Raw genomic sequence first — 26,563 nt, forward strand, 5'->3', positions numbered from 1 at the left:
CCATAACTGAGCAGTTCCAGCCACCGCTGACACCGGGAATAGCTTATTGGCAGGGGTATGAGGGTGTCATCACATCCCAACTTATCAGACATTGATCACCTATCCTAAGGATAGACCATCAGAGTTGAAGTTTCAAACAACCCTTTTAAGGTTTGTAATATTATAAATATCTATATGGAGGAGATCAAAGCACTAAAATCTTTTCTGATACTAATGCTGCAAAAGCAAGTACCATAAGCACCAACCATGCAGTTACTAGAAGTCCATAAAGAGAAGAGATCCAGTCCTGGTTAATCCAATTCCATTTCCTGTTGGCCAATAATATGTACTGGACTCCTCTCTCCAGATACATTTTATTGTTAAAAGGGTTCTCCACTTTAAGGAAGGTAGATCAGAAATGCTTTAAAATAACAACAGAGTAGATACTCACTCTGCCCAAGACCAGCGCTGGCTGCCCACCACTGCTAGGACCTCTGTTATGGCTGCAGTGGCGACATTATGTTGACAGCGCACAACAACGCACTGGTCAATCACTGAACTTAGCATCTCTGCCAAGCTCAGTGATTGGCTACAGCAGCTATGTCCTCTATCGACATGATGTCACCACTGCAGCCACCACCTCGAGACCCCAACAGTGGCGGAGAGCCAGCACTGGACCCTGGAATGCTGAGTACCTGCTCTATTTGTTATTTTTCAGCATTTGGAAGTCACTTTCCTTAAAGAGGAAAACTTTCATTATCACTTAAGTAAGTGGGGAGGAATGGTCCAAGATGTCAAGAGTCCAAGAGTATGTGGAAAGGAAACAAAACCCAGACTTTTTTTTCTTCTTGGTTAGCAAAGCCGGGTACCATAATTTCAACCCAGTTTGACATTTTAAATAGTGGCCCCTCTTTTTCTATCTACAAAATTAAACTGTTGCAGATAAAATATGTGTTTGAAGAAGGAAAGAGTTTAGGGTTCTGATCTCCTTACAAAGCAAAAAAAAATAAAAAGTGGTGGCCCAATATAGTTGAGAATTTAAGTAGAACTATACTTCCGAAAAAAAATCTTTGACACTTGAAGCCATGACAGAACCTTTGATCGGCGGGTGTCCACTAGAATGATCACTAGAACAAAGGAGCAGAAGTGCTCTTCCAAGTGTTTCTCTTCTCTGGAATTGAAGACTAGCGAGGATTATGGAGCCCATCTTCAGTTTTGGCCAAGCACTTCTGCCTATCCATAATGATCTTAGCACGGGGAATCCACCGATCAAAAATTCTGACTTTTCTAAAAGTGCAGTTGGAGGAAAAGTAAGCAAGCTCTCTCCAGCACAATATATGTATTTGATATATGTCACTTGAAGCCAATCTGCGGATTTCAAATACATGATGATGATGGCAGTTCACAACAGGACCGCCACCTCTATGAAGATAAGGAAAACTTTAAGGCTGTACACCAACCCCTGACTTTGTAATATTAAACTAATTAGTAAAGCCACAGAAATCACTACTAATAATGGCTTAACAGTTGTGAATATCCATAAATAATCATAAATAACCTCTTCTTATATATATAAATTAATGTGCTGTTGTAAGTTCTGTATAGCCTGCACTTTTTTTTTTATTATAATGCACTGGAATGTAAAACGCATTATTGTTAAAGTGCATCAATAATGAACCACTTCTTTATCCTTATTGATAAAACATAATCATCGTTATAATATTAATATAACCACTAAAATCATTGCTATTATTAGTACTGCAGTCAAGCAGGTAATCTATGTATAGTCTATGTAATACTGTCCAGCAGAACTATATAGAGTTTCTAAAAAAAAAAAAAATGAAAGAAAATCAAAGCTTCAAATCTGTAATACCAGTTAGGTAGGTGATGTTAGAAGATGGATAATGTTGCACTTTGCACATTCTCCTACCTAGCTGAAAACGTTCTGTATATTTTTAACGGGGATCACCTCCTCCTGAGATTTCTAGGTGACCAACTATGACGAAGTGGACACTATCTCGAAAGCCACATTTCATCGTGCCAATAAAGTTTAGAAAATATCAGTGGATTCTAATTGTCTGCCCTGAAATGTTTCTGATAAATGATCTTCAACTTGTACAATGGAGATGGAAACCCCCTTTAAATTAAAAGGTACAGTACCTTCTCTGGGTTCCTATTTTTTTTTTAAGCTTCCTATATAACTAAATATATTTTTCTACATATAACTACACATTTCCATATGGCTACAAATCTTTAAAAAATGGCTTACAAGTTTTTTCTATGTTGTTAAATTATTCCATAGGTTTTACTAGAGAGCTCCTCCGACGTAGCACTGGTAGTAATACACAAGAGCTACACTAGTACTACTGTGCACGGTAATACAGTATATGATAGGATAGGCTACTCATCTGGACACAAAAGGTAAGGGGTTTAAAAAAAGGTCAGAATCCCATGACCAAAAACTCCACAAAGGAATTCATGTCTTTTTTAAGCACAAAAATTCACATACACAAATACAATATTAGAACATATATGATACTTGCAATGATGCATGTACTTTCAAGTGCACACTTAGATAAAATTGCCTTGCTTTTTGACTCTGGAGTATAGTGTCGGAGAAGTATGCGGCTCTATATCCAGGGCACAGCCGAATACTCTCCCCTCCACATTCGGAGGTCCTATTTGGGAGTGTCCTATTTTTCAGGAACGGTGGCAAAATTACACAGGCTTGCCCACCCTCCACAAATCTCCCATCTAAGTATATTCCTTGCATTGTTCTGCTTTTTTTTCCTTTACCACGTTTGAGTCACGTGATCCTGACTTTAACCTAATAATTAAAAAAAACAGACTTTAAAAAATAATTATTAAAAACAGACAAAATATACAAATTGCCGAGAATGAATCAATTGTAATGTAAACAACGCGTCTGAGGACAAATGGCGAATCTCACTGCAGAACGATACGTATCCGAATAGCGTTCAGAAGAGGGCACATTAGTGTATACATTATATACATGGCAAAAGAAGCACCAAATATACCTCACTTAAAGGGCCAATAAACGTCATAACAAGCCACAAAAAAATGAATCACTACATTCAAAGACCGAATAGTTTCCAACGAGAACTTGAAATGCAAAAGTGGCATGTTGCGATATCTATCAGTGGGATTTTCGAAGAGCACATCTTCACTAAGGCTAAGTTCACATTAGCATTCGGGGGCTTTGCGGAGGGCTGCGTACTTCCTTCGTTAAGCTCCGCCTACTTCCACATACTTCTGCATGTGTTCTGCGTACCTATCTTTAACATTGGGTACGCAGGACATGCGGATGTATGTGATGGATGCGAATGCTAATGTGAACTTAGCCTAAATGAGCATTTTTATCCCAATCCCATAGACATTATTTTACATATATACAATAATAATCATTGCTTAAAAATCCTTTGTTTTGTTTTTTTTTAAGGTCAGTGACCACTTAAAGGGGCTGAATACTTGAATAAGTCTAAATGAACAGAGCATATCCAGTGAATTAAAGGGTTGTCTGGGATTCTAAAAAATAAAAGAGCTTTTTTTTAAGAAAAAGCACCACATCTGCCCATGAGCTGGGAAAAGTACTGCAACTCTGTCCAATCCAAACAGTCTAAGGCTAGGGTCACACAAGTGTATATTCTCTCATCCGAAAGAATCGGGTCGATTATGCTAATCACATTCTGATCAAACTCAGACCAGAGGGTGATCATAGTGTGATCCGATTCACTCGGATGAGAAGATGGAGAGAAAAAAAATTCTCCATCTTCTCCATTGCGCCAGTTCGTGGAAACTGAACTGCACTCCGTTGTCTGGGTACAGTCCAATGGTTTCCAATGACTCATTTATTTGCATGGCCGATCGAGTGCGATCCAAATATCGGATGCAAAATGTGCATGGTTAGAGTATTTCCTTGGACAGACTCTGACCAAGGAAAAATCGGATTTGTGCACGGCCCCATAGCATAACATTGGTCCGAGTGTCATCTGAAAATACAGTCATGTGTATGAGCCCTTGGGTCGAGGGTGGTGCTATTTTGGAAAAAAGCAGATCCATCCTTCTTGACCAGACCAACCTCTTTAACTTCCTAATATAAACTGAAATGTGTCACTGGAGTGTTAATCTCATGAAACACAGCTATGGAAGTATCATCTCATCCACAAGGTTGTAAACAGACTCGTGTATTTTTGTACTTCGATACAATGTCCACGCTGTTTAGCCGTAATGTTGTTAGTTATAGGGTGCCCTTAAGCCATAAGGACAAATATTTTTGCTTAGGTACTTTAGGTATATTTGGGCCCACGTCAGGCCCAAGGATCATGTATGCCAAATGCTCCTCAATCTCGTCGAAAGTATTAAAAGTTAAGAAAACCTAATTACTATATAAACAGTCAATGACTAAAAAAATTAAATAAAAAAAAAAAACTAGAGTTTGGTTTTCTGCATCTTCTGACTTTGAACACATACAGAAAAACATGCAAAAGCCAAAAATAAACACAAATTAGAACTTGGGATATAAAGTAAAAAAAAGGATAGAAACGTTTCATTACAACGTCTAGCATTCCTTGTTGGGAGTTACACTTTTGTTTTTTCCAGACACGAAACAGTGTCTATTCTTGTTGGCAATAAGACGAGAGGTCAGGGAAAAGGAGCACAGACATAGCATTCTGAAGACTGTGCCAGGAGGAGTTCCCTGGATTTTTGCAACATTTTTAGTGTTCCAGATAATGAAGTGAAGGCACACAAATATGGTTTTCATGTTAACTGCTTGATGATCATAATACAATGTTATACCCTGTGTTATTTCCAAACATTTTTCACAAGGATAAATTTTTTTTTTCTTTCAATATCTTTTATAGAAATAGGAAGATTACTTCCTCAACTTGATTTTACATCATGGAGATCATATTGCTGGCTTTCCAAGTACATGTACGCTCAGTCCAATCTTTAAATTAAGAAAATATCTCAAGAGCATCTAAGGTAACTCAATATTTCCACACAAAGGAATATCAGTTCTTTTTCTCTAAATAATTTGAAGGTACCCATCCTTTAAATGGTTTTGCACTGTCGAGGATATGACAGTACCACCAGCCATTAGGGTTTTTCTCCAACACTTCCATAGAAACCCCTTCTTGAAATCCAACAGTTTCATCATCTCCGTCATAGTCAGCAATAGAGATGTACATATCTTTAAGGTTGTTGTGTATAAACTGAGACTTCTCGATGGGTTTTGGTCGAACAGTAGATACTGGGATTCCATTTCTTTGAGGAGATCTCACAGATGTTTCCACTTGGGTTGTGTCCGCTTCTGTTTTATCAGTAGGTTTGAATCTTGACTCGTTTACCTGAGAACGGACAGTGTTAAAGGAGGAATTTCTTCGAACAGACCTCAAATGATCGGTAGCAGAAAGTGATTCATTTCTTCGCAAATGGCAAGCAAGGTTGTTTTCTTTGGGTGGCGGGGAAACAAACACAGACTGGGGTCTTACCGCAATTTGCTTTACTCCATTTCTTAATTTTACAACATTGCTACTTGGCCCTGTAGGTTTTGAGAACCCTCCAGGTGGTCTTGAGGGAACTGGAGGTGTTGTTCTTTTGCTTTGGTTAATTGTATTTAATGCTTGCACTCTTTTTTCTATCTTTTCCAGGCTATTTGACTTATTTTCATTCTTTTTACATTTCATAGCGTCAGGCTCAAGTGCTGAGGTTTCCCGTTGGTTATTATCCACTTGCTCTAAGTAATGCGATGGTGCCCAACCTTCTGAATCTTTGTATCTGACATACCACCAACCACTGTCTTGTTTTTCTAAGATTTCAACATTTGCCCCTGCTGGAAAGCTAATTTCTGTATCCATTACTTTTTGATAGGTGCTTTTGGCAGTATAGAATATTTTCTCATTACTATCCTCAGATTTGTCTTTGTTACTTGGACATATTAATGACTGTGGAGAACTTGAAGGATTATCTACTGAACTTCTTCTTGGTAGACTTTCAATATCCTCTGATGCACTCTTTGGGAGACTTTCTGATTCTTCACTTTTAGAACCTTTAAGTCCACTTCGTAGCTGTCCTGTTGGCCTTAACTGTCTGCGCAAAGTGCTAATGTCCATTTTATCCTGGCTTTGAGAATCAGTCTTACTTATGAAGGGTTTTGGTCTAACTATTGGCTTTGCTCTTGTTGAAGGAATGATTCCAGGCTTTTGTTCAGACTCCTTCTTTGCTCCAACCTTTGGCACTGACCGTGAACCAACATCAGACACTGACCTTGGCTTTTTCTCTTCATTTGATGAGAAGGAAACATTTTTAATGATTTCTTGCTGGACATTTCTTTCTGATTTATATTTTAAAAGAGGAGGTTTAGAAGGGGTTCCTGATGGAGAGTTTCTTGGCACCAATGATGAGCTTTTCAGTGAATCAGAATCTCCACTTGACTCTTTGCTTGACTCTTTGTTTGATGCTACGTCATCCACATATGGTCGGAAACCATCATTTTCATAGATGGTCTCTTCCTCATTGTTGACATCTTCACAAGACTCTCCCACTTGAAATGTTGCTCTTTGAAGAGAAGAAACAGGAGAAGGCTTGGAGGGTTTGAACATACTTTCTACAATTTCATCAGCAAAACTGCTCTGAGAAAAGGAGTCATTCATATCGGAATCTGGATCATAGCCAAAAGCTGGGACATCATACTCTGGCTCCTCATAAATTTGCTTTGCTGGAGACTCTCTGGATTCTACAGAGCAGCTATGACGAGTGGCTGATACTTCTTCTACATCTTTAGGCTTTGTAGGTGGTGCAGGAGGGGGGACCTTTGGTCTTGTTAACGTGCTTGTCCTTCGGTTTAGATTTGGTTTCTTTCTTTTATCAATATATGAGCACGGAGCCCATCCTTCTTTTTCTCCGATCTGTACATACCACCAGCCACCAGAGTTCTTTTCAATGACCTGTAAGAGAATAAAATAACCAATTTTCACTCTTAATTACCTGATTTCTAACGTGATTCCTTGTATTAACAAAATACTGAGAAGAGAATAGCTATAATTCCATTTTCATCTATAATTGCCTTGTACATGTTATATTAATTACTTTACTTTAATTATGTAGTATAAAGGGGTCAAATCTTTGTTAGCTCCATTATATGAAAAACTAGTATTTGTAAATGTAAAAAAATAGACAACTTATGTCAACCACTATACAGGCTGCATGCTGAATACAGATATGTCCAACTATTCATCATGGCACTATCTGAATACTACCCATTAAAAAAAAAAATAATGTATACATTAAAATATATGATTTTTAACATGGGAGCCTATGTGTAATGGATGGCTGACAGATGGCTTACACTGAGGCATTGAACAGAGACACATCTGTAGGGTTTTATTCCAGTTCTATTGAAGAGGTTGTCAAGGTATGTCATGAAAATCTGCAGTCATTGTTTGTAAATCCTCACAGCGGGAGCAGGGTCAGCTGCAAGGATTCTTCCGATGCAGTGATGAAAGTGGGGGGGTCATATGACCACAAGTATGCGATATGTATACTCCCTGCCACATTTCCACTAGACGTGCCTGGCTTCTCTCCATATAAGTAAATTGAGCAAGGCCGCACACAACTAGTCGGAATGTCACTGGAAGTATGCATAACGATGGCCCACTCTAGCCGGAGAGTCCCCTTAGAGCACACAGTGCGTGCTGTGAGGATTCACAAGTCTGCAGTAACACAGAGTGACTGCAGACTTTCATGAAAAACCTATACCATAGTTTTAAGTTTGTGCAATTTTGTACATTTACTATACCAAGTAATGAAATCGTATAATGATTGGCTCTTGAATGATACTTATCTTATAATTAACACATCACAGTCACAACATAAGTACATTCCTGGCAATAAATGACCAGATGACCATGGTAGGAAATTAAGACAGATGGTTGTTTGGGATTACAGTAAAGAAAAATACATGCTTTTTGTATATACCGTAGATTCCATTTTTAATTAACGCTTCTTAATTTTGGATTATTATATTAGATTTGAATTACATTAGTGTAAGTGAATTTGTGGGGGTTTCATTGGTTTATTAGATACGGACATATGGTGTACATGATGCTACTGCACAATCCTACAAAACTTAGCTCTCCAGAATATTGGATTAAGGTATGTAGACATATTTGAGGTCATGGCCTTACAATAGATCGGGTTATTCGCTACAACATAAGCTTCAAAGAACACAAGTCTTTACTTACATCAGCCTTCTGACCTCCTCGGAAACTTATCCCATCAGATATGCAAGACTGAAACTCTGCAATGGTGTAATACTCCACTTCAACTGATGGAGGCTCGGGAGGCTTTGGCAACTGGAATCCCTGGAGAACATAAATTGACATGGATATGGTTTCAAAAGGTTTGTTTTTTTATCCATGTTAGTACAAAGCGAATACATAATCTCGGAGATGTAATGAGCAATGACACATTTTGTAAAAATAATTCACAGCTGTAAGTCACACACAGAAAAATGTAAAAAATAACAGAAATTAACAGGTAAAAGTGATTAAAGGCTTACAGAATAACAAACTAAACAGATAAAAGTATGACAAGTACAAACATTATATAGGTATGATTATTTCAAGAATGATATGTTAAGTATTCCAAAAGATGAATATCTCCTTGGTTTATGAGAATCTATCATCAGATTTGCTGGACACATGATAAAATTAATATTTTTGACCTGATGAAGCTGGTGCCTTTACGTTGACATTCTACAGAACTTTTGCTGTTAAACAATACACATAGATAATAAAAAGTAAAGTGATTATTAAAACAGAACAGAAAAAAAGTCATGATCCTGCTTTAACCCCTTCATGTCATGGCCTTTATCTGTTTTTTCCTCCCCTCCTTCCAAGTGCCATAACTTTTTTATAGTTACGTCAATATAGCCATGTGAGGGCTTTTTTTTTTGCTAGACAAGTTTTACTTTGCCGTTTACGGACAGGATTAATTTATTTTCTATTTTTATAGATTTGATATTTCTGAATGCAGCAATACCAAACATGCTTTTCCTTAATTGTTTTTTTTAAATTGAATTTAATAGTCCCCTGAAAAGACTTTAAGCTGTGATCATCTGATCACTTGTTCTACACATAGCAGGGCTTCAGCACTACTATGTATAGCAGAAATCACGATCTCCATGAATGCCGGCTTCTGCAGACCTGCTGCTGTCGTGTCAGCCCATCAGCGTCCCATACGTCAATCCGGCCAGCCCGTGTTAAAATGCGCTCATTCACCAGTGGTTCTCAGCCTGGACGGTCGCATCTTGGCACCGTCCAGGTTGAAAACTATTTATCTCCCAGACATGGATTACGGTGTGGGACAGAACGATGGATAGGTGAGGGATATTGTTTTTCGTTTTTGGTTTATTACAGGAGACGAGGGCTTCGGTGGAATAAGGCGTTAGGTGAGTATAACTGTGTTTGTTATTTTTAAATAAAAATGGAAAACTGTGTTTTGTTTTATTTCTAATAAAATACTTTATTCTGGCTCTGTCTATATTTAACATGTAACTATAGGATTAATAATGGATAGATATCTTATAGATGCCTCTCCATTACTAATCTGTGGGCTTGATGTCACCAGACAATGCAAAGGTGACATCAACCCCACAAATATGAAGCCCACTTGCCACCGCTACAGGGCAAGTGGGAAGAGCCGGGCAAAGCATCAGAATTGGCACATCAAATAGATGTGCCTTTTCTGGGTAGCTGCAGGCTGCTATTTTTAAGCAGGGGGGCCTATATCAATGGTCCCTTACCAGCCTGAGAATACCAGCCCCCAGCTGTCAGCTTTAGCAAGGCTGGTTGTCAAAAATGGGGGGGAACCCACGTCGGTTTTTTACATTATTTAACTAATTAAAAAAACAGCGCGGGGACTCCTCTATTCTTTATGACCAGCCTTGCTGAAGCTGATAGCTGAAGGTTGCAGCCCCTGGCTCTGAGTTTTGCCTGGCTGGTTATAGATAATAGAGGGGAACCAACACCGTGTTTTTTTTTTTTTAATTATTTATTTACAGGGCAGGAACCGGCTGATGAATACTCCCATCAGCCGCCGCCTGCTGTCTTTGTTATCACTTGAATTTAACTCTCATCATTCTCCCCTGCTCGCGATGATCGCCCGCATAGCAGGGGAGAATGATGAGTGTCTTCAGCACCCGGCGCCGGGAACAGCGATTACTGTAGTGCCTCTTCTCTGGCGCTCGTCTGTGTGATACTGATGTGGCACACAGGTGTGCCGCAAGTATTACACACACGGATACAGAGACACTGTCATCTCCGGTACCGTTTTTTTTTAGGTACCGAAAATATCATGATGTGAAACCGGCCTTAGCACACGAGCATGCTCGGATAGTTAGAACCCAAAATGAGATACTTATGGTAGATCCAGTACCTAAGTCATAAATATATAAGATAGGCACACCTTTAAATCAACATTAACAATTCAATGTATTTTATTATTATTTGCCATCTGCCATTGCAAGCTCCATCAGTCCTATCAGATCTGCACATCATTGATGCCATTAGCTATAGCTCCGCCATATGTTTGCATATGGTACTTATTACATATAAACTTAATGCATAGTTTGTCAAGAAGTACTGGACATCCCATTGTGTTGCTCACTAACAATCTCACACCACATCGAAATTTCCATAAATTGCTTCCAGACTTGGCAAAGAATGGCCTATTGTGCTTCACAGGCGTTTTTTTTTTTTCTTTAACACGACTAGCAGTGCTTACGGGCATATCACTTACTACAAGCCCTGTAATGAGCCTTGTATTATTTAAATTACATATACTGATGTCAATCCAATTTAGTCAATTAGAGAAAAGAAAACGATCGTATTCCCAAGAAAAGAAAGTGTAGAACGAACCAGACTGGATTCTCTCCGGGGTGGTGGTTTCATTCTCAGGTTTGGAGAACCTGCCAAGGAAAAAGTTATAACCACTATGAATATGCAGAACTTTTACTGTTAAACTAGTCACACAGATAATAAAAAGGAAAGTGATTCATAAAAATAAAGAACAGAAAAAAGTCACGATATTGCTGTAAAACCAAAGTAGTGTAAAGTAAGACATCTGATACCACCTACCAGTACGGAATAAAAATAACAATTACTGCTTATTTTAGTCCTTATACTCCCTCCGATATAATGTTTCCTATATAATGTTTTAAGGGTATGTTCACACACTCTTTGCTCAAAAAAATGCCATCTTATTTTCGCTGGGTTTTATTCAGCTTTTTTTCCCTGCGATAAAACACTGTTCAGTTGTTGATCTAAATATTAAATATATTACAAAAAGTGCATTTTTTCTTTTGGAGTTTCTCTTCACTTTAATTACCGTATATACTAAAGTACGCCCCCCTCGGTTTATACCCAAGCCATTGTCCCAGAAGATGGCAGGGATGCGGCAGCGGCGGAACAGTGGGTCACAGAAGGCAGGAGCTGGCAATGAATATTCATTTCTCTGTAATAGCACGCAGTGTCAGCCGCAGCCGCCAGCTTCCAGCAGTGGCCGGTCGATCACGTGTGCCCGCTACTTAAGAGAAATGAATATTTACCTCTCTCCACTACCAAGGGCGTGAAGTGCAGTGAATATTCATTCCCTTAAGTAGCGGGGACACATAATCACCTGGCTAAGGCAGCTGCTGGCACCAGCACAAGATGTTTTTTTAATGCTTTTCTGATGGGGGCCATACATACAAGGATAGGGATAAAGGTGCCATGCATAGCAGGATAGGGATGAGGGGTCCATGCATACCAGGATAGGGATGAGGAGACCATGCATACAACGATAGGGATGAAGGGGCCATACATACAAGGATGGGGATGAAGGGGCCATGCATACAAGGATAGGGATGAAGGAGCCATGCATAGCAGGATAGGGATGAGGGGTCCATGCATACTAGGATAGGGATGAAGGGGCCATACATACAAGGATGGGGATGAAGGGGCCATGCATACAAGAAAGGGAATGAAGGGGCCATACATACAAGGATGGTGATGAAGGGGCCATGCATACAAGGATGGGGATGAAGGGGCCATGCACAGAATGAGGGGGATGAAGGGGCCATGCATACAAGGATGAAGGGGCCATGTATACAAGGATGGTGATGAAAGGGCCATGCATACAAGGATGGGGATGAAGGGGCCATACATAGAATGAGGGGGATGAAGGGGCCATGCATACAAGGATGAAGGGGCCATGTATACAAGGATGGTGATGAAAGGGCCATGCATACAAGGATAGGGATGAAGGGGCCATGCATAGAATGAGGGGGATGAAGGGGCCATGCATACAAGGATGGGGATGAAGGGGCCATGCATACAAGGATGGGGATGAAGGGGCCATACATACAAGGATAGGAATGAAGGGGACATGCATAGAATGAGGGGGATGAAGGGGCCATGCATACAAGGATGAAGGGGCCATGCATACAAGGATGGGAATGAAGGGGCCATGCATACAAGGATGGGGATGAAGGGGCCATGCATACAAGGATGGGGATGAAGGGGCCATGCATACAAGGATGGGGATGAAGGGGCCATGCATACAAGGATGGGGATGAAGGGGCCATGCATACAAGGATGGGGATGAAGGGGCCATGCATACAAGAATGGGGATGAAGGGGCCATACATACAAGGATGAGGATGAGGAGGCCGTGCATACAATGATGGGGATCAAAGGGCCATGCATACCAAAATAGGGATGAGGAACTATGCATTCCAGGATAGGGATGAGGAACCATGCATATTCTCTAGTGTGCTATTTTTTTCTGACAGTTTCTGGCACCTTTCTTCTTCAATAGACCTCCATCGTTTTTGTATGTTCTTACTTTTAAAAAAATGCATAGGTAAATCTGTCTAGCATATTTAAGAAAAAAATCACATGATTTCAAATGTGAAAAACACAACAAAACTGGCTACTAAAAAGGGCGTAATAAAAATGCATTTTAAAAGATACCACAGTGGTGTTTTATGTGCTTTTTTAGCAATTGTGTTCTTGAAAGAAAACGGTGAGCTAGTTTTCTCTCTGTAACTGTGCTGAGAGGGCGGGATCTCTATTTTCTACTGTATGCTCGGAATATCTGTTCCTCCCTGCTGCCCCCTCTACCCTCTCACAGCAAATGTGGCACATGTGCTAGGGCAGAGCACATTTTGTCTTTCATTTTCTCACACAGCCATAGGAATATGGCCACTATAATCTCATTGGTGACTGTGGTTAGCACCACAATAAAATGCTGATAATTGGGCCGGGGTCACACTGGCGTAGATTTTCTCATGTGAGACAATTATGCAATTGAAACCCGGATGAAACTTTCTTAGAGTTTGAGCCCAGTGGCAGTTCATTGTGCTCCGATCCTCTAGCATGAGAGAATCTCAGCAGAGATGCGGAGGAGATGGAGAAAGTAATTTCTCCATCTCCCCCATTGTTGGCGTCCGAGGTAATCGGACTGCACTTGGATGACATAGACTTTGTATGGGTGTGTCTGCCGAGTCTCGATGCCATGCCGATTTGCCACGAAAAAATAATCGCAGATCTGATCTGCACTGCCCCATAGTATAATATTGCCCCTTGTGCTGGATAGAATACTGGATAGCACTTGGCCGTATTATACGCTCGTGTGAGCTCATAATAATTTGACTGTGACACAGCTTACAAAAAAATCACGGATGAATTTGTTTTACGGACAGGCAAAAAATGTACCCTATTTCTAAGGAAGGTCCAGGAATTTGTGGATGGTTGGCAACTCTCGTGGGTACTGTAACAAGGACAGCAGCAGAAGAAGAGTGTGCTGTCCTAGTTGGGAGGCAGCCACCTTAACATCTTTGAAACTATGTTAGTCGAAACTAAGTTTCATGCAAGTGTTATGATGTAGACGGCATTTCCCACTTACTAATTTCAGATCTCTGAGGAGCTATTCTTGCCACTGCCGGAGACCCTGGGGTGACTTTGGGTGTCGGTTTCTCAGATGTCATCATTGAGTTGCCGTTGGAGTCATTACAGAGAATTGGCAGACTAATTTCTTTCTTGCTAATATGGGGCTCCTCAGCTTCATTCCAGGCCTGGCCTTCCTTTTCGTTGGATTTCTTGTTCAGGAGATTACTTATTTCCATGATATTTCCTATGATCTCTACAGGCCCGGCGAGATTTTTCTTTCGACTTGGTAGGTCATCTTTGGCCTTCTTTAGATAGGATGCAGGAGCCCAGCCTTCTATACCTTGGTACCTAAAATGCAATAAATGCATATTCAATTAGAAAACTGAATGAACTACTTTATGACAAAGGTCTTGTAGTTTGTGTGATTTTGGAGTGGAAAATTAATTAATGACTGTAAACCAGCATATGTGTGTAATTTGTTAATTCCAATATTATTCCAATTAACGACAATCAAAGGAATGGCCGAAAATAAAGAGTGAAAGTGTGCCTGGGAAGACCAGCTTCCAACATCTGCTCTCCAGCTTGGGAATAAATCCAGAGGGATACAAGGCAAAAGAGGCAGGAAACGGGGATCAACACATGTGCAGGAATGTGAGCCTGATACATATTTAAGGAGGATTTTGTTATAATACTTAAGGTGGATTACCACATTATATGAATATTACAACTGGGCAAAACTATATGAAGACAATTACTACGGTATGCTGGAATTAGATTAGCAGAGTCCTCAATAAACAAAGCACATAATAAAAAGAGGGAATATTATTGGAAGGAGAAATAAATATTGCATGTAAAAAAAAAAACTTCAGGACTTTCCACATGTAAAAGAAAGTAATTCACAATCAGATCAATTTGTCTTGTGCAAATTTTCTTGCTGTTGATTTTACAGAGGCAGGTTAGGTAGAATCCCATGCATCAACTATGGAAATTGACATCATGTGAAGAATCCTATCTGTTCTCAAGAGCGGAGGGAATTTCAATTCATTCGTCTACAGCTTGTTGCCAAAGTTACTGGCTACCTCTGCAGTCTATTAGAGGTGGCCGGTTTCCTAGGCAAGGAGTGCCAGCTCTTTAGTGTAAAAATTACTCTGACGCTAGCCGGTTTGCTGAATTCAGTCGACTTCACTCCTGTAATGCAGCAGAGGCAAAGCAGCAGACAGCTCAAGCCTGCAACTCAACAATGCGGCTGGTCCAAACTGTTAATTATCAGGAGCACACCGTCCTGAAGCAAGCATGAACCTGAGGGTCATGAGTGCTGTGCTCCTGACACTAAATGACGAGAAATCCCCTCTAAGTAGTCTCCAGCGCTTCCAACTGAGTCTTATAGTTGTTCAAAGGGGTTGTCTGGTCCAAATTGATAATTTTGCAGTTACTCTCCCAGTGCATGTCTGCCGCAGGGAATCGCTGGTTTCTGAGCTGGGACCAGCAGGTATGTTTGCTTTAGACATACTCCCGGCCATACAAAGTGTATGGAGTGAGGTTGTGCCCTCTAGACGGGCTCTGGCCGGGAGTATACATAATACATAAATATCATCCGGTACCGGGTCGGAAACCAGCAAATCGCCGCAGCACACAGTACATGCGCTGGGAGGATTCATAAGTCTGCGGTCACACAGAGTGACTACAACCTTATCGATTTAGACCACACAACCCTTTTGAGGGGATTGTCACACACGGGGGAGGTGATAACTCTCATATCCTTGGAAGTCCTACAATCGAATCCTACCAAAAGAAGGAAAGTCCTGAGCCCTCGGTTCAATACAGTGGTAGTCTACAATGTGCACATAGGAACCATTGATAGTGTATGGGATTAGCAGAGGTAGCCCAGTGCCGAGAGCCACATTCTTGTAATCGGGTGGGTTCGTCAGAGATCAGAGGCTTTCCACCTATCAACTGTGGATGGGTGATAAGTTGGAAGTATGGGAAAAAACTCTTTTGGAAACGTTGGGGGCTATTCAGTAAAGTTTTTTTCGCCAGATTTACTTGAAAATTTGCAATTTTTTGCACAACCCAAGGTTGCGGAAAAAAATATGCAACTTCTGGCGTTTTCACACCATTTTTGCCACAGTTCATCCTACTTTGAGAGACGTGGCAAAGGCTGGAGTAAGAGTTGTGGTGAGGCACACATAACAGCACACACGCCACTAGGCACTTGACCAATTCAAGAAGAGGTGTGCCGTAATCTCCAAAAACCCTCCCCGTCATCAAGACCAGAGAGAGAATCGCCAATCTTGATAATTACTTTTTTAGCTTTTACATGTTACTTTTGGGGTTGGGATTATCTTGGAAACATCTCAAACCAAAAGAAATCCTGGATCATTGGATGCTTAACGACAGTCGTTGTACTGTACACCCAGCAGCAAAGCCACAAGTCACTTAGATTGTCGATATAGCACTGGAGGACAGGCACAAACCTCCCACCATACCGCTTTCTCTAGATAATATATTTAGAACATATAAACAACTACTATTTCATTGTCCACTGCAGCAGAGTATGGCAGCATTTACATACACAGTGCTGGGGCAGGAGGATTACAGGGACTACAAACATCTTCTTGGATTCACCTTGTAAAGTTTTACAATCCGTGCCAGTCTTCTATAAATATTTTCTCTCTTAATGCATTTAGGCTTTCTGGTTTCGGCTATGTTTTGGTTCAATGACTCCCACCCCCCATAGTCAGGGACAGACAATATACAGTACACAACAGATATTGTAAACTAGGCAATTAGCCCTCTGCAATAGAGAAGATTCCGTCTTCTAAAAAGTTACTGTACTGGGGGAGGATAATAAATTGCAGACACTCAATTACAACAAATACGCAATTGTCAGTGTCTTTAGTAGGGCAGCCATTTTTCTTTACTTCTTGACTTCTCCTACCTTATGTACCACCAGCCCTCCAGGTTCTTTTGGATGACCTCCACTGTGACACCTTTCTCAAATCCAATCTCGTCTTTTCCTTGGCTTGTGTAGGGTTGTATGGTGACATATTTTTCTTCTAATGGCAAGAAAAATCAGATTAGCAACATGTTTAAGTTAAGAGGCCAGTAGGGCTAATTAGCGTGTAATGTGCTGAAAACCATCTTCACGTTGTATAAACTAGAACCCAGAGAATCTTTAAAAAGTATTTGTCTCTCTGGAGGATCTTTCAAACTCATGGGTTACATGGACATCTATTTCAATGGGAGCTAACTATGTAATGCCCCATTTCTCCTGTGGAGGCAGTGCAGAGAATCTGAACATTTCCGGTCAAGGTCTAAAATGATCACCAGGGGCTCAATCTAGTGGGGCACTAAATGATAAGTCTATTATACCTGATTATTAGAATACAAAAAGGGGCTAAGTCGCCACAGATAGGCAAAGAACATCATCTCTTCCATGTTATTACTATGACAGGTACAATTCCTCTATGCTTAACAGTAAAACTGGCCATATAGCAGGAGGACAGTCGCACTTCAGATCATTCGTACAAATGATCTGGCCATCAACATGGCGCATTAAACTAGGAGATCTGGGAAGTACAAAAACGTCAAATTACAGAAAAGGCATGAGCAAAAGACATTCATGGCAAATATCTTTAGAGAAAAAAATCCAACCTTATACCTGGCATTTTTGGAAGATAGTAGTCTGCAGTCAACCATCACTCATAGATTGTTTCCAAATGATGGTTTCTCCGAGCAGTAAAACAACAAACCAATATTTCAGCAGTCTTTTATCTTATTTGTTAGTAGCTTACTGGATTGTAAAGCCTTTTCTTTGTATTGACTATGTGACTGCAGACTTGTGAATCCTCGCATCACGAGCACTGCCTGCTGTGAGGATTCTCCAGTGCTGATGCCGAGAGCACAAGTATGTGATTTACATACAAGCAGTCACATGTCGACTAGATGGGCGCAGCCTCGCTCAATGCAAGTGTATTGAGCGAGGCCGGACAAAGTCTAGTCGGAATGTGGCTGCTGTGTCTAGTCGGAATGTGAATGCAACCGCTCCCAGTGCTGGCACCGGAGAATCCTGAAAGCATGCAGTGTGTGAGTTGAGAATAATCACAGGTCTGTGGTCACATAGAGTGACTGCAGACTTGTAGCCTAAGGCCAGACAACCCCTATAAGCAGTTCACCTTTTGGATAGGTAGAGGGGAGCAATCAGGTCTAAGGACCAATATACTTACACTTAAATGGGCACTCAAACATAAAATAACAGTGGTAAAATGTAGTTACACTTTAAGCTTTTTTTTTGTTCCCATCAGAAATGTTATGCACCATAATACAATGCGAGATTTTCAATCACCTAACATATATCTAAAGAACGATCTTTGGCGTCTCTTTATCTAGCTCTAGTTTATTTTCTTGCATCAAGCATTCTACATGATAATTGCATTACTCTCCCACCAAAAAAATTGTGTTGCATATACCGGGACATTAAACAGGCTGCTTTTTACTTGACATGGTATTTTCTTCCTGGGATGGTTTTATTATGGGTTTACTTGTTGCAATTTATCTTAATAACGAGTATGCAGAAGCTAAAAGGATTTACACAGAAGAAATGTAAACAGCCTGAAGTCATCCAAAACAGCATAAGCAATGGATCAGCGAGAGCGCAGGGCAAGGGTGGACCAGATATACCGAGCCAAGAGAGCAAAGGCAAATTGGACAAAATTGTGCAAAAGCAAAAAGGTTAACAAGCAAAGTAAAAAGAATATAAAACCTCTTCCTATTTTCATATCCCTTACCCTCCCCTCCTCCGCTTCCTTGTCTATTCTACCCGGTTAAAATTTAATATACCAATAAAAATGTTTGAAAACAAAAAAAAGAAAAAAAAGAATATAAATAATTATAAGCGTAATTTTTTTTTTTGTCGTGTGGGATTGCTGCTCTATGTAAGGTGATCATAGAGGCATCAATAATCAAACTAATCGGGGCAATAGGTGTAGTGAGCGAGCAAACTAATGTTTCTGACAATATTCTCATATTAGTGTCTGCCAGCACCTGACTGTTGATGCCAAGTACAGGGGCTCGGTGCCCCCCTTAGATTTCAGCCAACATGTAAGTGCAACTTCACACCTACTTGTTTTCCTCCCTTTAACTAAAGCTGAGTATACAACAGGCGACCAGTGAAACTAAACATTCGCCGAAGAACTACTCGTCTGCTGATCGGTGTTCATTTAATAGCCTGTTTGCGCACTAAAGATGAGTAATAGATCATTGTGTGCTCATAGGCAGCCATAGTTCTGGGCAACATGTCCTGTTTACACAGGACAATGCGCTGTCGAGAACGATGACTTTTTAGGAAAACCAAATGATCATATCACCGGGAAAACAAGTGTTTCGCTCGTTCGCAGGGGACGACTGGCCTGTTGACACTGCACAATTTATGGGAAACAAACGTTCCTGATAATTGTGCATCGTAAATGCACCTTAAAGGTCTATGTGCATAATGTCGTTTGACGATCATCGGTCATTTAATAGCTCGTTTAGACAAGCAGACTGCGTAATAATAAATGCACAGAGCGACAAGTGGTAGATCATAGTGTGTGCCTAAGCTCCAATTGTTATCGACAGCACAGAGCCTGATAACACAGGACGATGTCCTGCTTACAATTATGATCAATAGACAATTTCACTCGATGAATGTGCGTTTTGCTCATTCATCGGGTGATCGGCATTCCTACGAATGTTCATTCCTGATAATCCTGCAGTGGAAATGCACCTTAAGGCCAGGGTCATAAGAACATAGATTCTCTCATATGAGAAAATATTGGATCGATTATGTCAATGACACTCCGATCAACCTCTTTGGTCTGTCAACAAAATGTGTGATCTGGATGAGAGAATCGGAGCACACGATTAGGAGAAAAAAGAGAACAAAATGTATCCATCTTCTCCATTGTATGAGACCACGGAAATCACTCTGATGTCATCCAAGTGCAGTCCGATGATTTCCACGCACCCATAGACTTGAATGAGCATGTGCCATACAATTTGTGCTGCAAATCTGCTGCAATTTTTTTCTCATGTCGAAACGGTATGAGAAAAAAAACGTTGATCAGCACTGCCTATCTGATAAAACATCAAATAGCATTTGTCCGAGCGAACCCTTAGTCTATGTATTTGTGACCACCGTAACCGCCTATAAAGGAAGAATATACAATATTTCTTTTTTTTTTCCTACTTGTTGAAAATGTTCAGTAACTAGATTACTTTAGAAGTTCAAAATGTCCCTGTGGTTGAATGAAGCTGAAATGTTTATGCAATTGCATAGAACAAAATGTATTTGGCTATTGCAGACCCTTTAAAGCCCTAATAGTGCATTGACAGAACTTTACTGGCTGTAACTCAATGCTCCACAACGAGAAAATAGTCACAAAAGCAAAATCTTATGTTTTAAAGCTGGGAAATATAATGCTTAGATAGAGCTTAGTTTTATGGTTTCAAAACCAGTAAGATTATTTGTATAGTTGTATGCATGCAAAAAAAAAGTATGTGCCATCCTGAGAATAAGGAAGTTTTGACTAATATAAAACTGCAGTTTCAGATGCATCCAACTTCCCAGCTCTTTTTATGGAGGAATGGGGGTCCTCAGAAGTCCTCAGGAGTCAGCAGGAGTCCTCGGGTTCTCAGGAGTCCTCAGGAGTCCTCAGGAGTCATTAGGAGTCATCAGGAGTTCTCAGCAGTCATCAGGAGTCCTCAGGAGTTCTCAGCAGTCCTCAGGAATCACCAGGTGTTCTCAGGAGTCATCAGGAGTCCTCAGGAGTTCTCAGGACTCATCAGGAGTCCTCAGGAGTCATCAGGAGTTCTCAGGAGTCATCAGGAGTCCTCAGTAGTCAGCAGGAGTCATCAGGAGTTCTCAGGAGTCATCAGGAGTCCTCAAAAGTCAGCAGGAGTTCTCAGGAGTCCTCAAGAGTTCTCAGCAGTCCTCAGGAGTCATCAGGAGTCCTCAGGAGTTCTCAGCAGTCCTCAGGAGTCACCAGGAGTTCTCAAGAGTGCTCAGAAGTCACCAGGGGTTCTGAGGAGTTCTCAGGAGTCATCAGGAGTCTTCCACTATTATTTTTTTTACTATGGCAAAATATGAACAACGCACACAGTGGAAGTCCACAACCACAACCTCGTCACGCTGTTTAGTAGCTGCTGCAGATCAGCATTTATGCTTTTTTTTAATAAGAGTTGTGGTTGTGTTCTGCTCCATACATTGTTTACTTCCAACAGCCGTCAGAGGTGATAGCTGATTGGTTGGGGTGCAGGGTGTCAGACCCCCATTGATTTAAGATTATGGGAAAACACATTTAAAGGAAATGTGTCATTAAAAAATTACCTATTGCTTAAGTCAGATTTTTGTGTTACATTTATTTGTTTTATAATGCATCTTTTTTATTTTACTCATATCACTATCTTATAATAATAAAAAAAAAAAAGTGAAATCTTACAATTTTCACACTGGCCACCAAGCCTTATACTAGACCTATAATACTTCTTGTTGTGAACAAAAGATTTTTCAACAGTCTCACTATTATCAAAGTCAGGATTACAATAAAGGTTAACGCCTCTATATGCACTAGACAACAAAGGATCCACTAATCAAAATAGAAGATGTCACCTTCTATGGAGTAACGTCTCTCCTTGTGGAGAGTGACATGCCAAAGCAAGGAGACTTAAAGGCCATGCAATGCTTGTCTAGGAAATTAATTATGCAAATTGCCTCTTCAGAGAGGAAGAGGACTTGCACTCTGGTGCCACTTATAGGAAGTATCAACTTTTAATTTCTCAGTGAAGCATTGCATGGCCTTTAAGTCTCCTAACACTAGCAGGCCAGACATGTTACTCTCCATAAGGAGAAACATTACCGCTTATACCTCAGTCAGAGGCCTTTCATGCAGCCAAATCAGATCTCATGCTTCGCACTGAAGAGGACAAAAAAACCAAAACACGTCTGCAAACTGAGATTCTGTCATGTGACAAAGCTCATTAAAGGGTCAATATTGACAGAAATTCCCTTGAAAACAGTGGTGCTGTTGGTTTACGTCAAGCATGTGTTTATTCACCAACGTGCTGAAGGCATATGGTTGTAATTTGTAGAATCATGCGATTACAGTATAGGATATTATTTCCATAGCTCTAGAATTGGGGACATTCTCAGTAATGTGCTCAAGAGCAATTGAAGTTTCTGTGAAATACGGATGGCAAGACTGGACTGGCGACTCGTGATAGAACAACCACAGAATATGTAATAATTACTGGTGTGGAACAGCATCAAGGACATACTTGGAAGGTTCAGCATGTGGCAAACATATTCCATGGTTGTTATTCATTGTTGGGAAGCACATCATTTATTAAAAAATATTATTTTGCTTACATCTGCATAAAAACCCATTAAAAAAATCATAAAAGCCAAGGAGGTAAACAAAGAAACTGTATATAAACAAACACTATGTGGTCTCCGTCATTAGGAAACACTTAGGCTCTTATGAAATTGGCTTTGGATTCTCATACTTTTTACTGCTATTTTTGTGGTGTATTGAGAGTATAGCATGGAATTTCCAAATGATTATAATTATGGACTCTAAAAATGAAGGAACACTATTATGTTCCACATAGCGGTCTGATTTAACCCACGAGTATAAGCCAATTTAACAAAACTGGAGAAGGGAAAGATGTCAAGAAGGTACCGTCGGCTATATTTAAGCAAATTTGGAAGCTCAGTTATAACTAGAGATTCAACCTCAAATACAACCTCCTTAGCCCGAGTGTAACTATATTAAGGGTTTTCCAGTCTCAGGGTCAAGTGGTGTCAACTACTATAGACTGATCGGTGAATGTATGCCAGTGATCATACATCAAAGAGAATGTTTTTTTTTGCATTTGCAGCCATTTAGGTGTTCCCAATGTGGCCCCAATGAGGGTCTCTTTCCCTACAAGAATGAGTGGAGATCAGCTATATAATCATATTTCCCACGGTGGCAAAAAGCCAACCGTCACTTGGTGGCCAATTGTTCTTAATTAGGGTGCAGTCAGACGGCTGTTATTCACGGACGACAATCGCATCACAATTCTCGGACTGGCCGGTGGGTCTCGTGACAGCATGTATTTCTATGCAGCTGTCACAATCTGGTCAGGAGAGCCGCCGATCAGTCCGAGCACTGCAATGTGATAGTCGCCCATGTTATACGGCTGTCTGACTGCGCCCTTAATATCATGACATATTACATATACACTGTAGCATTCACACGGTACTGTAATGCTGAAACTTGAAGCAACCCTCCACTCTAGGACCAAAAAGTGAGTATACATTTCTGATGTATAATCAATCACCCTATCTGGTGCCTCCTATGCCTCCGCAGTTTGGGGCTCCTTTTCTCTTGCTTCCAAGAAAGCAGTGGTATGGGGAGTGCGGTGGTAAGTCCGAACCATACCTTTCCTGCTTTTCTTGTCCTTTGGAATAGAAAAGGCAGGGGAGCTCTGGTCAAGACTTATGACTGCACTCCTCAGCCTGCTGCGGTGGCCATCTTGGAAGCAAGAAGAATGGAAGACCGATCTAAGGTAGCGTGTCTACACATAAGAAATGTATAGCCAGAGGGTTGCTGCAAAGGCTTAAAAATATATATATATTTATATATATAAACAGTATATCAAAGAGATGATTGAGTAAATCATCAACAAGACTAGTCTACAAGATTCACATTTATCCGCAAACCAAAGACCAAGAGATTTCATATTAAGCCTTTCCAACGTCAATAACATGGTGCCATTTTTCTGAACCACCCTAATAAAAGATGCACAGACGACACGTTATGCAGAAGGTGCTGAAAGACAACTAGAATTTGACCTGATATTGAATATTATTAATGTATTAACAGAAAACTTGTGTTGTGCTCGAGACCACCGCTAGACTTTATTCTCAATTACGGTACTTTCCATCAGTCAACAATCTCTCCGAGTCTTTATATCTCTTATCCTGCTCGATGCTCTGCACTGAGAAAAGCCTTTCCCAGAGGGATCTGAATTTCTACACTGATGGAGGCTGTGGTTTTATTCATATTTTTATTGCTCTTATTTGAAAAAATAAAAAATACAAAAGAGAGTGATGAATTGTCAATCGGGAAACTGTATGTTTGCTATGACTGGGATGTGGGTGTAAAGAAGGAAACTGTAGGAAGACTGGAGCTCATTATCCATACAGGAACCTTATGTGGTCCATAGTACTTTGTGATGGTTTCTTGTATATACTACATTTTGAACTATAGGTGTTGGAATATTCAATCATACATAGGTATTACTTAACCAATCCACCAGTCATAAAGATAAAATCACCTACCTACAGATCATGAGTCATGACACTAACACAGCTCTGATCCATTGAGGCATGGACACTAGAAGATCTCTAAAAGCGTCTTGTGGTATATGGTACTACAATGTTAGCCGCAGATCTTTTAAAGGGTTTTGTGCCGAGTTTGGAAGTTATGTTCTCTCCATAAGTAGGGAATTACCCTAAAACTGCTGGGGTTCCAAGAGCTGGAACTTATACTGAACCCCTGAAGAACTCTGAAGAACCCTGTCTGAGTTAAGGAAAAGTCATCTATGCAGACATCCACTTCATCCATTCTCTATTGGACAGCCATTGATAGCGTGCTCTGTGCTTCGCTATCTCAGCATAGTGGGGCTCCCATTGGTCAGATCTTGAGCAATAGGGAAGCTATCCACTATTCTTAGGATAAGGAATAACTTCCAAACATGGCACAAAACCTTTGAAGTTCTCTAAGTTAAGGTGGTGCCTTGATGGGACGTTCTCTAAGTTGCAGTGTGGGGCCTTCAAGGGTCGTTCATTGTAGACACTGTGCCTTGATGGGAACGTTCTGTAAGTTGCAGTGGGACCTTTATGGGTATCATTGTAGATGCTCCCAGGTTGACAGAGATCAGAATTAAAGTACTAACTAGTATGCAGCTACATTGCCCCATATACAACAAACTGTAAAGTATCAGTCTTTGTTAGTGTTCATACATTGCTGCTGGGATGTGGGTTTTTTTTTTTGCCACAACCACCATAAAAACAATAGGTGTACGCGCACACTAGTGTGTTACGCAGAGTAAGCGTCTCGCTAACCTAACAAAATGGCGAGTGGTGGCAGCCAGAAGTGTGAACTGGCTTTCGGGTGCGCTCAACTCATTGTTAGCCTATTGCTACAGCTGGGCGGACGGCTGTGAGAAGTGGAGTACCCCTTTACAGTCGAATCCGTGTCCTGTGTACAGTGAACAAGCAATGTTTGTGGCAAAGAGAATAGCAATTTCTTGCTTTTCTGCAACCTTAATATTGAAATCAATTCTGATATCAGTATATACTACAAATGTCCTGCACTTTGGAGGTCTTATACCAAAAAGAAATAATTTGCATTAAAGAATTATGCAAACCTACTAGCTCATGTATTCACATTTCTGCTAAATACAGTAAGGCAGCATCAGCAATGAAGTAAAATTAGAACCTTTATTGAAAACATCAGAATAAAAACATATAGATTAAAAATGAAGATACATTAACACAAAGGTACTACCTAATAAGGCTATATATACACACCCTCTTTAAATAGACAAGTGTCTTGATGAAGAACCTATCCTCAGTGGCTAAAATACCTATTATATGATATGAACCCACATAGTCTGCCCTGTGCAAAAGGACAATCAACTGTGCATGGTGTAGCTTAGCAATATATAGCTAGGAAAAAAATCCCCAGGAAGAAGCTACACGCGAAACGCGCGTCGGGGACCCGCACTACCTCTACTAGATCGTATACCCTCTTTATACCTATATTAGAACCATTTTTCTTTACCCCCGTCTGCTGTACTTAGAGGCGCAGGCCTCTTGTCATCTTAATATCTGTTGCTAAACCCTTACTTTAGGCGTCTTCTCTATTGAACACATGTTTATATGTATTTCTATACTACTATAGCCTGCTGCTATCTATATTTTTGCCTAATTGAGATGGACACTCTGACTGTGAGAGTGTTTAGTAGTAACAGTTTGATTATCCCATATACTGCCTGTTATCCCATATACTGCCTGCAGATATAATTTATTTATTTATACCTTATCTCGATAGTATTTTGGGGATTCTCTCCTAGCTATATATTGCTAAGCTCCACCATGTACATTTGATTGTCTTTTTGCACAGGGCAGACTATGTGGGTTCATATCATCTAATAGCTATTTTAGCCATTTAGGTTAGGTTCTTCATTAAGACACTTGTCTATTTAAAGACAAGTTTTAGGTTATACCTAAAACTTGTCTTAGGTAGTACCTTTGTGTTAATGTATCTTCATTTTTAATCTATATGTTTTTATTCGGATGTTTTCAATAAAGGTTATAATTTTACTTCATGGCTGATGCTTCCTTACTCTATTTGGATTGATTTTGATTTGGGAAGCGCCATTAATCTAGGCTATCATTTGTAGGTTGTCACATTTCTGCTAGTTGTCACTTACCGTTCATTAATTTTCCAGTACTTGTATAAAAACTAAACTTCAAAACACTATAAGTCAGCTGAGAATGCTTTAAGATTTTAGCTCTGAAGCCTGTAGAATTATGATTGCAAC

General features: G+C 40.3%; 1 protein-coding gene across 6 annotated transcripts in view; it reads right to left on the minus strand.

Moving 5' to 3' along the window:
• Positions 1-4,847: 4,847 nt before the first annotated feature.
• SH3PXD2A (SH3 and PX domains 2A) overlaps positions 4,848-26,563 on the minus strand; it is a 337,450-nt gene continuing 315,734 nt past the window's right edge. For all 6 annotated transcript variants that reach the window (XM_077258689.1, XM_077258687.1, XM_077258686.1 and 3 more), the window contains 5 exons: positions 16,869-16,986; positions 13,947-14,278; positions 10,920-10,969; positions 8,244-8,363; positions 4,848-6,947 (listed from right to left, as the gene is read on the minus strand). In XM_077258689.1, the coding sequence (XP_077114804.1) occupies positions 5,013-6,947; positions 8,244-8,363; positions 10,920-10,969; positions 13,947-14,278; positions 16,869-16,986 (2,555 nt within the window). In that variant the 3' untranslated portion in view covers positions 4,848-5,012. The remainder of the gene's footprint in view (positions 6,948-8,243; positions 8,364-10,919; positions 10,970-13,946; positions 14,279-16,868; positions 16,987-26,563) is intronic.

Source organism: Ranitomeya variabilis, chromosome 4, assembly GCF_051348905.1.
Source record: "Ranitomeya variabilis isolate aRanVar5 chromosome 4, aRanVar5.hap1, whole genome shotgun sequence".
NCBI lineage: Eukaryota > Metazoa > Chordata > Amphibia > Anura > Dendrobatidae > Ranitomeya > Ranitomeya variabilis.